Here is a 12,982-nt window from a genome sequence, read left to right as displayed (position 1 = left end):
ATGAGCAGCCTTCAAACCAAGGCACAGAGGTAAGACTTTTTTAAAAAGAGCATTCCTAAAGGTTAATAAACTGGTAAACAGAAAGTATGAAGGAAATTATGGCCAACAAAAAATACAGCACATTATTAATTGTACACATCTCTATGGTACCTTGACTCTTTAGCCCAATAAGATGAAATCCAAAAATAAACTTAAAAACCTATTTAGAGTTCTTAATTAAACTTCAGCTTTATTTCTTTCTCCTGTTCTGTCTCCTATTTAATATTCTTTAATGAAGCATATACGTGGGGGCCAAAAAATTTAAAGATATGCCACTTCAATGAGAATCTCAATTTAAAAATCATCAAAAAATGGAGCTGTGATTCTTAAGCTTTTGGGTCTACTGAAAGGTAGCTGTCATACAGAAAAATAAATCAATCACTTGGGGTATGGGAAAATGAAAGAAATGGGAAAGCAATCTGATTAGCACAGTCCAAAGATAAATGAATGAATGACAGTAAATTCACTTAAAGAAGGGGATATTCAAAAAAACCTATAAATGTGAAATACAGAAGTGAAATAAAGTGGTCTGAAAACCAGTTGGGACACTGATACTAGAGCAGCAGGGAGGCCAGACTAGGAGCACCACAGTTAAAGGGACTTTTTTTTTTTTGCATGATAACTCGTTCCTATAATCTTACACGCTAGTAAAGTAATGCTCAAAATTCTCCAAGCCAGGCTTCAGCAATTCTTGAACCATGAACTTCCAGATGTTCAAGCTGGTTTTAGAAAAGGCAGAACAAGAGATCAAATTGCCAACATCCACTGGATCATGGACAAAGCAAGAGAGTTCCAGAAAAACATCTATTTCTGCTTTCTTGACTATGCCAAAGCCTTTGACTGTGTGGATCACAATAAACTGGAAAATTCTGAAAGAGATGGGAATACCAGACCACCTGACCTGCCTCTTGAGAAACCTAAATGCAGGTCAGGAAGCAACAGTTAGAACTGGACATGGAACAACAGACTGGTTCCAAATAGGAAAAGCAGTACGTCAAGGCGTATATTGTCACCATGTTTATTTAACTTCTATGCAGAGTACATCATGAGAAACGCTGGGCTAGAGGAAGCCCAAGCTGGAATCAAGACTGCCAGGAAAATACCAATAACCTCAGATATGCAGATGACACCACCCTTATGGCAGAAAGTGAAAAGGAACTAAAAAGCCTCTTGATGAAAGTAAAAGAGGAGAGTGAAACAGTTGGCTTAAAGCTCAACATTCAGAAAACTAAGATCATGGCATCCGGTCCCATCACTTCATGGCAAATAGATGGGCAAACAGTGGAAACAGTGTCAGACTTTATTTTGGGGGGCTCCAAAATCACTGCAGATGGTGACTGTAGCCATGAAATTAAAAGACGCTTACTCCTTGGAAGGAAACTTATGACCAACCTAGATAGCATATTAAAAAGCAGAGACATTACTTTGTCAACAAAGGCCCGTCTAGTCAAGGCTGTGGTTTTTCCAGTGGTCACGTATGGATGTGAGAGTTGGACTATAAAGAAAGCTGAGCACGAAGAATTGATGATTTTGAACTGTGGTGTTGGAGAAGACTCTTGAGAGTCCCTTGGACTGCAAGGAGATCCAACCAGTCCATCCTAAAGGAGATCAGTCCTGGGTATTCACTGGTAGGACTGATGTTGAAGCTGAAACTCTAACCTACTTTGGCCACCTGAAGCGAAGAGCTGACTCATTGGTAAAGACCCTGATGCTGGTAAAGATTGAGGGCAGGAGGAGAAGGGGACGACAGAGGATGAGATGGTTGGATGGCATCACTGACTCAATGGACATGGGTCTGGGTGGACTCCGGGAGTTGGTGGTGGACAGGGAGGCCTGGCGTGCTGCAGTTCATGGGGTTGCAAAGAGTCGGACACGACTGAGCGACTGAACTGAACTGGTAAGTTCAGGAGACTTTGAAACACTGAATATAACAAAATAAAAACTCATCTTAAATCACCTCTGTAATTAAATTACTACCCAAACCAATGTTCAAGCCCTTTCAACCTGTCTGAATTGAAACTTGACATTTATACAGGCCTTTATATTTTAGAAGCAGTATTCACATACTCTTAGCTGTTCCTTACAACAACCCAGACAGAGATGCCTTGCTTTTCTAGTTTATGAATGAGGAAACTATCAGCAAAATATCCAATGATCATTAATGATTTGAGTAATGTAAGTCGAAACTATTAAAATAGATTACAGTCTCCTAATCTAGTAGGCTTATGGACCAAATCAGTTTCCTCTCTGAAAGACACCTGTAATAATGACAAGAGCCTTTCAATCGCTTGTGGTTTTGGTATCCAGGGCAAGTAATTTCGATTAATGACATGCCAGATTATTTAGGAAAAGCTAAAAGGAACAGAGTTCACCTACAACGTAGTTTCTTTTGCTTACTAGGAAAATTAACTAGTTTAAGAGACATTTGAAGTGAGTACAAAAGCAAACCCTCCTACAAGAAGGAAGGCTCCAAGTTCAACAGAGTCATCAGCATCTGAGAACAAGTCAAAAAAATGAAAACTTGGAGGAAATTCAACCTGTAAAAAATAAATAAAATCAGCATATACAGCAATCTACATCAAAGAGAGAAAAGGTTTGCAATGAGATTTTGATGCAAAAGAAATGGTAACAACAACCTGAGTAGATAAACAATATATTAAAGAGTATCAGGGCTTCCCTGGTGGCTCAGTGGTAAAAGAATCTGCCTGCAATGCAGGAGATGAGGGTTCAATCCCTGGCCTCAGAAAATCCCCTGAAGAAGGGTATGGCAACCCACTCCAATATTCTTGCTGGAAAATTTCATGGACAGAGGAGCCTGGCGGGCTACAGTCCATAGGGTCACAAAGAGTTAGACGTGACTGAAGCGACTGAACACAACACACACACAGAGTTATCAATGAGAAGAAATCAGAATACTACTGCTCCCAGAATTCAAACTGCTGTTTGATGAGGTTTAGCACCAAAGGTCTCCCAGAGAAAGAATTTTAGATGCCAATGAAGTGAATAAAATGGAGAAACAAAACAAAATAGAGTGATAATGATTAGTAAAATGGAGAAGAAGTAAATAATAGCCAGAACACAAATGGAAGAAAATTGGAAATTAGGACTTTTCAACAAAAGAGTGTACCAGAGTTATGTTTATTACTAAGAAGTGCATAACGATTATAACCTGAATCCAAAGAAGAGTCAAAGACTCTCTTGGTGAGAATGGAAATCAGATAGTAATTTTGCCATTACTGGAGACGGAAGGAGATGAACAACTATAACCAGCCAGCCACTGAAAACCAAGTCATATTCATGGATTAATGAGGCATTAAAATACACACATACACACACACACAAATGGTGAAGATTACTACAATGTTTACCTTGTAAAAACTTATCAAGCTCTGTGCAATTTTCTACACTAAGTGTATGTGTGACATCTATCTATGTATGTGAGAGAAACAGAGAGACAGAGAAAGGGAGGGATAGGCTGAGAATTCCCCATGAGTTAAACTCCTATTAAAGTGTTGCAAGAAGCAACTTTCTTCTTGTGTTTACATGTATTTAATATGTAAGTATGTTTTTAAAAAACTGGGTGAACTCTGAACTATGTTTCTCTTTCACTGGGTATTACAGTCATTATTTTTTGAGTGGGATGAATGTTTCAGCCTCAGGTCCCAGACTAGATTCTAACACGAGAGTTGATACCAAAAACAACTGCATAAAATTATATAGAAATGGCCAGAAAGGGTAATCTAAGTAAGTAGCCATGCAACTCAAGAAAAACTCAGCAACATGATGAAACGAAAAAATCCAAGAAATGGTACCATCAGAAGTAATACCCCAAATAACTATAATCTTTACTCCTCTTTGTTGTTCTAAACTACTATATTCTTAGTGTTCTAAGAATGGCATCATGCGAGGAAACAACCTGTCATGCAGCTGTGACTGGTTACAAATTGTAATTCCACTTATTTTTCACTGTCCAGAAATTTCTAAATAAGCCTACAACTGAAATCTGAAGGGCACACTGAAGATTTGGTATGTTCTCTCTTTCCCTTCTCAATCTCTACCTTTTTTTGGTGCCCAGTTCCTTAAATAAGGAAAATAAGAATCCAAAACTGAAGTACTTCTGACCTCCTATCAAGTTTCCCACTCCAGGTTGAAGTACGCCTGGTTCCCTTTCTCCATTTGGATCAGGACTCTGTTGCTGGCCACTTTGCCGGTTCCACTCTGGTTCCTAGCAAATGCCAGGCTCACCTGGAGAGCAAGTGAAAAGAGAGGCTCACATCAGAAAAATAAACCCAGATATCAAACTCTGGAGAGAACAGTGCCTGAGTCATCTGAGCAACCTTTCAAGATAGGTAGAGGGCTCAATGAAGATGGGAAAAACATAGGAGGATGAAGGCTTACTGCAGTTTATCACATTAAGCTTTTAGTGTCAACAAGAAAGGTAGAAATGGGAAAACTAAACAAATTTAACTCAAATTTACAACTTTAAGAGGAATATCTGTTTAATGACTGGAACTAGGAGGCAATTTACTTAAATTCTAGCTATTTTTATAAGTTTCTTTAAGAAGGTTTGGGAATACATCTCAGCACTGCAAAGGATAGTACAAAAATGTTGGACCTGGACTCAAATATGTAAACAAAGTGGGTCCAGGGAATACACCATAAGGCAGACCAATCTCATGTCAAGGGCTCAAGTATTCTGAGGCCTACATGTTAACAAGCTTGAGAACGCTGTTAGTTAAATGGCATAGTCTCCTTCCAAAGTCCTAGATTCCATTCATGATCATCTCATTTGAGGGCAAGTGAGTATTTAGGTAGCACTGCCCAAAGCAGGCATTTTTATCACCTTGGTTTGCAACACCCCATTGGTTTGGGGATGAGGAAAGCCAGAAAGACAGTGAAGAGACCCTTCACTAGGATTCACAGTTCTTTGTATATGGAATGAGGGGATTACATTTGTCCAAGGATTTATTAGTGAGTTAAGCTATCATGACTATGTATTATTACTCTCTTTCTGGAAGAGAAATGGCAAACATCTCATTCCAAAAGACACACTATTCAAATTTCTAATATGCAGGTAGGAGTATCAGTGACAACTCATTTCCTAGTGCTCTCCAAGGAGACAGAGGAAAGAGTACCCTCCAAGCTTCCCAGAGTATGTCTGATTATTTGACCATGAAGCCTCTTGGAATATATTTATTCCTCCTGCTTTTGGGGTAGTCAAGATTACCCATTAGTCACACTGGAGAAAGAATACTATGTTAAATGTACACAGAAGAAAATCTGAGGATGATGACAGGTTTGTTTTCTCTCTCAGTCTTTGGATTGCTAAGGTGAAAATCATGAGGTAGTCACTTCCAGAGGAATCACTTCTTCATCTTTCAGCTTAATTGATAGTATGTACAAGGGAGGAATCTGAGAATTTTGATACAAGCAAATTAAAGATTTCTGAAGGCTTTTATCTTCAGATATGTTAAGATACAAACTCCAGGATTACAGAATCAAAATGATATAGAATTTACAAGTGTTAGCTAAGAGATGAAACTGTCTGAGAGAATATACTGTGCTCTTTAGGGAGGACTGGAGAGGGTAGGAATGGGGAAAGATCCAATTCTCTGACATTTTTCATCTTAGGACTAGATATACCATCTTCCTTTAATGAATCCATTAAGGAACTGGACCTCTTCAACCATCTACTAAAAACCAAGTCCAAGAGTAAATTTAGGATCTCCAAATTACTCCTGCTGTCAGAGACAGGACAGAAACATATTTTCACATGAACAAAATGGTAATTTTCCCTACCTCCCTCTTCCTATAAAGCTTTTCAAATGATAAACTGCAGTAAGGCTCTTCATTTGGTCCCTCTGGTTTTCTTGACAGGTTGCTTAGGGGCTCAGGCTCTGATCTCTGCAGTGTTGGTAGTCTGGATTTCCTTTTTTTTCTGAGAAAAGTCCTCTTTCTTTGCTCTCTAGGTGAACCTGATTATTTTCCAGGTGTATGGTGATCCTGGCCTTAGATGGGGATCAGAATTACAATCCAGGAGGCAGCTAGCAAAACAGAATCTTAATTCAAATGAACTTGGGAATTAGTAAGTGTCAAACTGGAGAAGAGAACTGATGGGACACTGAAGTACTCTACCTTTTCTGGATTTCTTGTTTTTCCTCTGGAAGGAACTCATCACCGCAACAAAGAGTAAAAGAAAGACAAAGATGGGATGGGAAGAAAGGAGAGAAAATATCAAGACAAAGCACCAAGCTTATGAATTATCAATAGTGTTCTGGACAGTAAGGAACCTGGGGAGATGAGCTATTACTTATTAAAAAAATACCCCAGTCCTTATTGCAGCCTTAGAGTAAGGCAAAGGTAATTAAACAAGAGGATGAAAGTTATCTTTATGATTAACTTGTTATTAGCAAGTATCTACTTGAAAAATAAGCTATTTTGTAACCTGCATGGGACCTAACTGATCTTTAGAGTTGCAGAATCTTTCTAAAAGGCTTGAGTCCCTCAGAAAAGATCCTAAAAGTGAGAGTTTAGGAATCACATAAATCTGTTAAAGAATAACACAGAAATTGATTCAGCTGGTTACTACAAGGAAGCCTAGCTACTGAAAAATTACCAGTTCACTTAAGATTGGACTATTCAGAAACAATATAGTATTTTTAAATTTCTAGCTAACTTCCAAGATGTGAGTTAGTTCATGGTTCTTTTACTGTAAAAATAATCTAACACCAAAGTTATAGAATTTTCTCTTGGAATTCCTATACAACAGTACTGACAGAGTAAATTAACACAGGAGAAAGCATCCAGATTCCCAACAAGGCTACGTCCTTATCAACTTTTTCAGGGTGGGGAGGGGAGAGGATTAATTAGAACCAGGTTTGGGAATCGGTGAGTCTCTGATCTAGCCCATGTTTACAAAGCCCCAAAAAAGGCCAACAAGTATAATCTAAAAATCCTTCAAAACCAAATTTTACAGAGTCCACATTAGGTCCTTAATGGGTCATCCTCTACTGCAAAGAATTCCCTACCAGCTAAGTATGATCCATAGCCATTATAAAATATAATCTTTTACATGAGTAAAAATGACAAGAATTTTAAACAGTAAAACCAAAGACCTGGATGTTTACAAAGAATGAAAGCAGCTTGCAATGGGTTATCAAGAACATCACTATCAAAAAATTAATCCTTCAACTAGATTAAAATAAGTAACAAATCTGTATACAAAATATAACTTTGCAATGGAAATTAAAATATGAGGCAAGAAATGAAAATGGTCCGCACCTGCAGTGTACAATTCTCTTTTCGTTTGAGGAACTCCACAAACCTGGCCACTACTCCTGGTGTGCTGATGACTTCATCAATAGGAGGATTAGGTTCTGTCTCCCCATAAAATAAAAGAAGAAAAACAATCCTTTGATTTCAAGTCAAGGACTTTATAAAGCTCAATCTTACTTCATAATATCCCTCCCTCAATTTAAGCATCTCTTTCATGTTGGAAATCTAAAAAAGAAAAAAAAAATGTAAAATAGTGAGTTCAGTCACTTTGAAACTAGGGTAGCTTAAAAGATTTCAAAATAAGGGATGCCTTAACATGAAATGATGGGCAGAATTCCTAAAAATTAAAAATTACTGCCTCTATTATTTTAGAAAACTTAGAAAGTAGGGGGAAAACATCAAAAGACAACCACTGTTAAGTCTTTTTTTTTTTTTTTAATATAAATTGTCTTAAGAAACTGGATTAGGAGATTCTGATTTTACAGGATCTAATTTTACAGCTGTAGTGATAAGTAGGGGCTAGCAAAAATAAGAATGACTTGCCAAATTAATCTCATTTTCATTTATGACAACAGAATATCTTAAAAATAAAGTCAGTCAATAGAAATTTGTTGGGTAAATAGATAAGAAATGTCCTAAACAATTAGCACTGTAATTTCAGCAAGAGATCTGACCAAGTTTTTGATGACATTCATGTGGCTCTGCAAGAAAAATGGCAGCTGGATGACAGCACTACTAGGGACTCTCAGCCAAGTCAATGGACTCACTGGAAAGAGATGACTAATGGTTCAATGTTAATTTGGAGCAGGCTCTAATGACATATCCTCTGCCTGGTTCAACATTTTTATCAACCATTCATATAAACACAACAAATAAATTTGATGATTACAATAAAAATGAAGTCATTAATATGCTAGATTACAGAAACAATATATAGAAAGAGCAATAAGCCAACAATAAGCTGGCAATAAAATAACAGGGGTAAAGCAACACTCAGCTTTTAAAGCAATTTTAAAAATTCACATGGCTACATAGACAAAAGCTAAAAACAGTTCATAAAGGGAAGTACTAGGGAGTATGCTGCTGCTGCTGCTAAGTCACTTCAGTCATGTCTGACTCTGTGTGACTCCATAAGACGGCAGCCCACTAGGCTTACCCGTCCCTGGGATTCTCCAGGCAAGAACACTGGAGTGGGTTGCCACTTCCTTCACCAATGCATGAAAGTGAAAAGTGAAAGTGAAATCGCTCAGTCATGTCCGACTCTTAGCGACCCCATGGGCTGCAGCCCACCAGGCTCCTCCGTCCATGGGATTTTCCAGGCAAGAGTACTGGAGTGGGTTGCCACTGCCTTCTCCACTAGGGAGTATAGACTGTTGAAAAGACAATGAAACATTACTATGCCATGGCCACCAAAATAAATGATGCTAGCCTGAAGTACATTATTGGAATACATAGTTTCAAGACAAGGAAGACAATCTCCCACACACTTTAGAGTAATAAGAATGTAAGAAATATCATATTCTAATTATCACATTTTAAGAATGGCTGGCAAACCAGAATACAGGCAGGGAAGTAGCAAATTGGCGAAAGGCCTTAGAAAACCACACTGTCTGAGAAAATCATTTCAGCATACTGTAAAGAGGTAAGACATTTTTAGAAGGTAGTAGGGGGTAGGGAGGTATTTTTAACAGGTTGCTGTGCACAAAACAATTATCTTTTTCTATGATGGTATGTTTTCATTCTAGTTTTCCTCAAGAGATATATTAATGTATCACTAATGATTCCAAATAACCATAACCTACTACTGAGGGGCAGGGAGGAAGGCCAACTATTTTAAGTATTTACTATCAATATTTCTATGTGGCTTAGAGTTCCAGAGTTCTTATGTGCTCAGAAGACAAGAAGTATCACATCTCATCCTACTCTAATTATACAAAAAAAAAGGCAGTTATCCTTTCCACTAATAAATCCATACTTAAATCAGCAATAAACTGCTAACATTAAAATCAATAATCACTACTCTTCCAAGTGATACTTTAAGTTTTTCTTAAAAAAGAGTGGAGTTTCTCATTTTAAATTAACATGAAATGTTGCTACTCTTATCACTTTAAGAACTTTTATAAAATGCCTCAGATATGAAAATAATGCCACCTTCTGGCACTGGTAAGATCACACAAATAAAAAAAGAAATTAAAAAACTAGCCAAGGCTCATAATATACATGTCTAAAGCATCCTTTTATTCTGTTGATAGACATACTCCAAAGCAAGTTATCTATGTTGAAAAAATAGATTATGGGAAAGTAATATTTTGTACATAAATGAAAAATACTTAACATATTCAGAACTCACCTTTTGAAAGCAGTTTTCTGAATTTCTGTGTTGCTGAAAGCTGTTGCTCTGGGCTATTGGAAAATATCATTTCAATCATGTCAGAAGTAATAACACCACCCTGGAATCACAAACAAAAAGCATATATAATAAAATTTTAACTTAAATTCAAAGGAAAACAAAGATAAGTGGCCAAGTTACTGAGTTACACAAAGGTAGCATAATCTTTGCATGTATAAAAGTATGAGATGATAAATAATGCGATGAAGCCAAAAATCTTTGTCTATCATTAAAAAACTCACAACTGTTGAGAAAGTAACCTTAATAGTAAACACTAAGATAAGGCATTTATTCTTCTTCCTCTCCTGCTCATCACATGGCTGGCTGTTCCTTGCATTCAGATTAAATGTTAAGTTCTAAAACAAGGTTTTTCCTGACCTCCAAATCTAAAGCAGCTCCTCTCTACCACATCATTCTACTTTAATCCTATGCCCAGCCCTTTTCACTATCATTCTTCTCAGTTACCTGTTTATTGCTTAGGTCCCCCAGTATTCTATAAGCTTCATGAAAGCCAAACACCCTATCTTACCACTTTATCCCTGATGGCTGGCATACTGTAGATGCTCAACAAATATTTACTGAATGAATAGAGTAGTCTTGTATAAATTACAGATTCTAGCCACTACCAAATTCAACAGCTGACTCTTAAAGTTTCTATTTTCTTGCTTTATAAAAACCTTTCAGTTTTCCACTAGTCTCTTGCTTTCTTAGTGCTTTCCCAAAACCCATCCCCAGCATTAGTAAACTTACTTCTCAGGATCACTTGTCACAATGAAATAAAGTTCTTATCATTTCATGAAAGGTAATAATAAGATAAACAGAGGGAAACTGCACTAAGTTGTAAATGCTAGATGGTTGGTAAGCAATATCTAACACTTAAGAATAACAAATAAAGGATAAAAATGGTAGAAACATAACAGATGTTGAAGACATCAAGAAGAGATAGAAAGAATACATGGAAGAACTGTATAAAAAAGATCTTAAATGAAACAGATTACTACAATGGTGTGGTTAGTCACCCAGAGCCAGACATTCTGAAGTGCAAAGTCAAGTGGGCCTTAAGAAGCACTGCTGTTAATATAGTTAGTGGATGCAATGAAATTCCAGCAGAACTATTCAAATCCCTCAAGGATGATGCCATCAAGGTTTTGCATTCATTATGTCAGCAAATCTGGAAGACCCTGCAGTGGCCACAGGACTGGAAAAGGTCAAGCCTCATTCCAATTCCCAAGAAGGGTAGTACCAAAGAATGTGCTAACAATCAGATGAGTACTAACCATTGTACTCATCTCCCATGCCAGTAAGGTCATGCTTAAAATCTTACATGCTAGGCATCAGCATTATGCAAACCAAGAACTTCCAGATGTCCAAGCTGGGTTCAGAAAAGGAAGAGGAACTAGAGATCCAACTGCCAACATTTGCTGGGTTATAGAGAAAGCAAGGGAACTTCAGAAAAACATCTATCTATATTTCATCGACTATGCTAAAGCCTTGGACTATGTAGATCATGACAAACTGTGGAAAGCTCTTAGGAGAGACGGGAATACCAGACCATCTTACTTGTCTCCTAAAAAACCTGTATACGGTTCAAGAAGCAATAGTTAGAACCCTATATGGAAAAACTGATTGGTTCAAGATTGAGAAAGGAGTACAACAGGACTATCTGCTGTCACCCTATTTGTTTAACCTATATGCCCATGAGAAATGCCAGGCTGGATGAGTTACAAGCTGGAATCAAGACGGGTGGGAGAAATATCAACAACCTCAGATACACGGATGACGCCACTCTAATGGCAGAAAGTGAAGAGGAACTAAAGAGCCTCTTGTTGAAGGTGAAGGAGAGTGAAAGAGTCAGCTTAAGACCAAAAATTTAAAAAATGAGTATCGTGGCATCCGGCCCATTACTGCATGGTAAACAGAAGGGGGAAAGGTGGAAATAGTGACTGATTTCCTCTTCTTGGGCTCCAAAATCACTGCAGGTGGTGACTGCAGCCATATCAGAAAATGACTGCTTTTTGGCAGGAAACTGATGACAAGCCTAGACAGTGTATTGAAAAGCAGAGACATTACTCTGTTGACAAAGATCCATATATTCAAGGCCATGGTCTTCCCAGTGGTCATGTACGACTATGAGAGCTAGACCATAAAAAAGGCAGAATACCAAAGAATCAATGCCATCGAACTGTGGTGCTGGAGAAGTCTTCTGAAAGCCCCTTGGACAGCAAGGAGATCAAACCAGTCAATCTTAAGGGAGATCAATCCTGAATATTCACTGGAAGGACTGACGCTAAAGCTGAAGCTCCAGTATTTTGGTCATCTGATGGGAACAGACGACTAATTGGAAAAGTCCCTGATGCTGCGAAAGATTGAGGGCAGAAGAAGAGAACATCAGAGGATGAGCTGGCTGGTCAGCATCACTGATGCAATGAACATGAACTCAGGCAAACTCTGGGAGATGGTGAAGGACAGGGAGGCCTGGCATGCTGCAGTCCATGGGGTCGCAGAGTCAGACACAATTGGGTGACTGAACAAGAATAATCCATGGCAGAATGAAGCATTCTGCTCTTAAGAGTCAGAAAAGTAACTTTTCAAAGTAACTTTGAAACTTTTAAGTTTGATTCCTGAATAAACAAAAGTACTTACGTGATCCTGTTAAGACTATGCTTTCACAAATATCTTTTCTTCCCTCTCTTATCCCTTTATCATGTAAGATATACTGACTTTACATTCACAGTATTTAAATGCAGTTAACTTTATATCATAGCAAGTTAAAGGATATCAAAGAGTGAAATAACTCAAGGATTTTTCCCTTTCTGAGGAAAAGGTTAGTAGATCTTCAGCTGCATGAAGGACAGCTATATCATGTTATGAGGATGTATGATCTTGTCATTGTCTTTATCTGAGACTCAGTTTAAAGAGCTGCATATGGATGCCACAACGATAAGAAGTAGATTGGGATAGTTATTTTTATGTGTTAACTTGGTTAGGTTGTGGTACCCAGCTGTTTGGACAAATACCAGTCTAAATGTTGCCGTGAAGGTTATTTTTCAGATGTGATTAACATTTTAATCAATACACGTTAACCTCCAAAATGTGTGTGGGCCTTATTCAATCAGTTGGAGGGCAAAGATTGAGGTTTCTTAAAAGAAGGAAATCGGTCTCAAACTTTTATCTCAATTTCCAGCCTACTAGCTTACCTACAAATTTCAGACTTACCAGCTCCAATTGCATGAGCCAATTACTGAAAACTCAAATAATCAATAGATCAACCAATCTCTC

General features: G+C 37.8%; 1 protein-coding gene across 1 annotated transcript in view; it reads right to left on the bottom strand.

Moving 5' to 3' along the window:
• KPNA1 (karyopherin subunit alpha 1) overlaps positions 1–12,982 on the bottom strand; it is a 69,405-nt gene that overhangs the window by 23,461 nt on the left and 32,962 nt on the right. The window contains exons 4-5 of the mRNA XM_040250487.1: positions 9,665–9,764; positions 7,321–7,415 (exon numbers count right to left, since the gene is read on the bottom strand). Of these exons, the coding sequence (XP_040106421.1) occupies positions 7,321–7,415; positions 9,665–9,764 (195 nt within the window). The remainder of the gene's footprint in view (positions 1–7,320; positions 7,416–9,664; positions 9,765–12,982) is intronic.

The sequence above is a fragment of the Oryx dammah genome, unplaced genomic scaffold, assembly GCF_014754425.2.
Source record: "Oryx dammah isolate SB20612 unplaced genomic scaffold, SCBI_Odam_1.1 HiC_scaffold_2, whole genome shotgun sequence".
Taxonomy (NCBI): Eukaryota; Metazoa; Chordata; class Mammalia; order Artiodactyla; family Bovidae; genus Oryx; species Oryx dammah.
Note: the sequence above shows the minus strand (reverse complement) of the source record. Positions and strands in the feature narration are given on the sequence as shown.